At 41.8% G+C, this 3,417-nt stretch overlaps 1 protein-coding gene across 1 annotated transcript in view; it reads left to right on the top strand.

Annotated features, from left to right (window-relative positions):
* Positions 1-3,221, top strand: part of prkcha (protein kinase C, eta, a) — a 22,858-nt gene extending 19,637 nt beyond the window's left edge. Inside the window, exons 13-14 of the mRNA XM_035674692.1 lie at positions 1,495-1,641; positions 1,787-3,221. Coding sequence (XP_035530585.1) covers positions 1,495-1,641; positions 1,787-1,936 — 297 coding nt within the window. The 3' untranslated portion in view covers positions 1,937-3,221. The remainder of the gene's footprint in view (positions 1-1,494; positions 1,642-1,786) is intronic.
* The last annotated feature ends 196 nt before the right edge of the window (positions 3,222-3,417 follow it).

Below are 3,417 nucleotides of genomic sequence, written 5' to 3'. Positions count from 1 at the left end.
CATAAGTTATCTCAGGACACTTTGAGAGAGAGAGAGAGAGAGAGAAGTAGCAACAACTACATTAATAGTAGTGACCGTTGTCGAACATGACTTTTTGATAAATAGATTCAATCAAAATTGTTGATCAGTCAAATAAAATACCTTTATTATTGCTTTGTATCTTTCTGCTGGTGTAAAGGAAAAGGCTTCTTCATGCAGTAGTGCTGACATGGCTGGTCTGATGCTAAGGATGGCACAGCTGACGTGTAGCCATGGAAAGATGGCATAAACCTCAGTGGAATAGTTTCTCTTAAGTTTTGCGGTCTGTAAGCTCCTGAACTGAGTGACCCCTACTGGGCTGTCTAACTCAGTTATTTCCACTTCAAGGACCCTACTGGTGTGGTTTCTTAATATGTTTTATCCCATTAACTACAAATCACATCATCAAATTCATGCTCACAGCTGCAAATCCATGCACGCAACTGCATGAGCATTAAACTGTAACGTTTCTTTCCCTCCCTATAGAAAAAAAATAGATTTCTTGATGTTAACAGTGATTCTGACATCAAGCAGGTTTCATGTCTCTGCATGTTGATTACTGTGGTGTACTTGCTCAACAGTATAAAACCATACTGTTGGTTTTGTTAGTGTTTTAAGTTCATCTCCTTTAGTGCTTCTTTGCCTGCATTGACGTCTTTCTAATCTCCTTTTTCTTTCTTTGTGAACGTAGTGAAGCATGCCGTGTTGTTTGGGCCTCTGGTAGTTAATAGTGTTTGGAGCTAGACAAATGTGGCAAGACAAATTCATCTTTCCACTGACTTCAGGTTAATCTGAATACTGTCACTGGGAGACAGAGGCTCGTTAATTTGTTTGTGGCTTAGTCTGAATGTCACCGCCAGCCCTAAGGTTTGCACAAACTCCACAGCCATGAGAGAGCTGTCCAAAACACATTTGTTTTCTCACTTTCATCCCAGAGGCAAGTAAAGACAAAGCTTTTCAATTTTAAGTTTGTTTTGTTTGGGCTTCTCTCTCTGGCCTCCACCGCCTATTACTACTATAGAAGCAGAGAAACAGTTGGAGATCAACAGGTGATCCACGGTTCTATTGTTTTACTATGTACAACACCAGGAAGTTTGAGACACCTTATTTGCACTCTTGAACTGTTACCCACTCACATTGTGGGTGGCGCCAGACACAGTCTGGGCGGGGGCGGGTAGTTTGGAGGCGGGGATTGACTGGATGTCATCCTGGCCTGAGTCCATTTTGGCATTACTCCAAGAAAGATCCAGTTCAATCTAGTTGATTTACATGCATCACATTTCCTCTCTTTGTATGGGTCATAAATAAATAATCTGAAATCCACTGATTTTGGTTGTTTGTTTGTTTGGTTTGGTTGTTGTTGCTGTGTTATCTTACATTCATTTGCTTGATAACTTACTTACTGATCTTTGTATTTTTATTCCTTATTTAGTGTTAAGTGTCTGTAAAATCATCCATCATCTTTGGTTTTCACAGTTCTTGACCAAAAACCCGGCCCGACGTCTGGGCTGTGTGGCTGAAGAGGGAGGAGAGAGCGCCGTGACCAGCCATGCTTTCTTCACTGGCATCGATTGGGAGAAGTTGAATCGTAGAGAAATGGAGCCCCCCTTCAAGCCCAGGATCGTAAGTCACATGAATGACTTCATTGATGCCATGATAACGTGTGTGTGTGTGTGTATAAATGATAATGACACTCAGCAGACATTATGTAGTGTTTGACTTTGTCTTACTTTGTGGCTCTGAATGATTCTTTATTATCCCCCTTCAGAAAACACCAGAGGACGTCAACAACTTCGACCCAGATTTTACTCAGGAAGAGCCCACACTCACGCCCATCGATGACCCTATGATCCCCTCGATCAACCAGGAGGAGTTTCGTAACTTCTCCTTCACTTCACCTGAACTGCTTGAGAGCTAAAAGCTTCCTCATTGATCCACTAGTCATCCTGCACTTGTCTTCTCAGTGTCTATGGTTTTGTCTAAGACAGTTCCCAGTGGTACGTACAGTGTGAGGCTGTCACATTCCCCAGAGACATGAGGGTGCAAAGTGCCATGGACTCAGCCAAACACATGCTCGACATAAACCGAGGCTGCACCTGATGAACTCTTAAGCACTCTTGTGATTCCCGAAAAAGTGGCGTATGATCATCTTTTGAAATGACATTTAGTTCTGACTGTGTTATGGCTTGACTGGGACGCATTCATCCAAGTGTGGAAATTATGTATTTGACATGTTGATGTGTTGCACACTTGTTTGACAAAAGTGTACAATGTCAACATTTTATTGTAAATTTGCTCTCCCATAGGTGGATGAGTTTTGCTTCCAGTTACTTCAAATGAAAAAACACTTTTTGGAGCATAAGGACATGGTCTATGTTTCATTTTTGCTCCAGCAAAGAATGAAGTCAGGAGTCAGTTTTAACCAGCCGGCCAGAGATTCCCAGAAAAATTGAGCTGCCAGTTAAACTCCTGGAAAGACTGAGTGAGGCGATGAAATAGTTTTTCAATGATGTGACTGACTTAACTCTGGAAAAAAACAAGCATGCACAGACCCACACACTCTGGCTAAATGAGAGTTTAATCCCTCCACTTTCAGTAGAAAGTATAAAACTTGAATGAGGCTCGAAAAACAGCACTGCATCCTGCTCACAGATAATAGGAGATGTGTGTATTTTTATTTGACACACCCCGTAACTAAAATTGGCATCTGTCTCAGTGACTCTCTGTGTAATTTGATCAGAGGCATGTTGAGGATGATGCAACATTTCATCTGTTGATTCACTTAGACTGTGAAATCTCCAAATTTTGGTGATTTCACCATATGATTTCCCTGATCAGAAGAAGAATATGTTGTTTGGCAATTGGCAGGATCAAATGGTCTTCGTCAAGAGTAACAGTAATCACTCAGTCTGCTGCTCTCTTCTCACACACACTCTCTTTCTCTCAGCAAACACAGGGCCTTTGAAGACTCCCAGGTCCGTGGGCAGACTGACTGGGAAATGGGAACACTCACATGGGGGCATTTTTTAAACTGGCAAATCTGAGTTGAATATTCTCTCTGCTAAACATGCAGCCACTCTGTAAGGACATAAAATGGAAACTAGGAGGAGGTAGATGGAGAGAGAACTTTAACTTTAACCCTGCAGTACAGTCACATTGTCCACTCATCTGGAGGGCACATTCAGTAGTTGCTTTTGTCATCACAGCCCAGCAGAGAATAAACAGGAAACCACACAGCGTCATTACTGTCGCCTTTGATAGAAACAGGAAGACACAAGAAGGAAATCATGCTTTTGAGAGTCTCTGAAAAGCATAAATACAGTGCATTGCTGTTGGTAAAAGAAATTAAAACTCTTAAATCAAAAGGACAACAAAGGGGGGGGGGGGAGAAACTTAGGT

Source organism: Morone saxatilis, unplaced genomic scaffold (genome assembly GCF_004916995.1).
Source record: "Morone saxatilis isolate NCDOM2014 unplaced genomic scaffold, NCSU_SB_2.0 Contig3, whole genome shotgun sequence".
NCBI lineage: Eukaryota > Metazoa > Chordata > Actinopteri > Moronidae > Morone > Morone saxatilis.
This window is presented reverse-complemented; position numbering and strand designations above follow the sequence as displayed.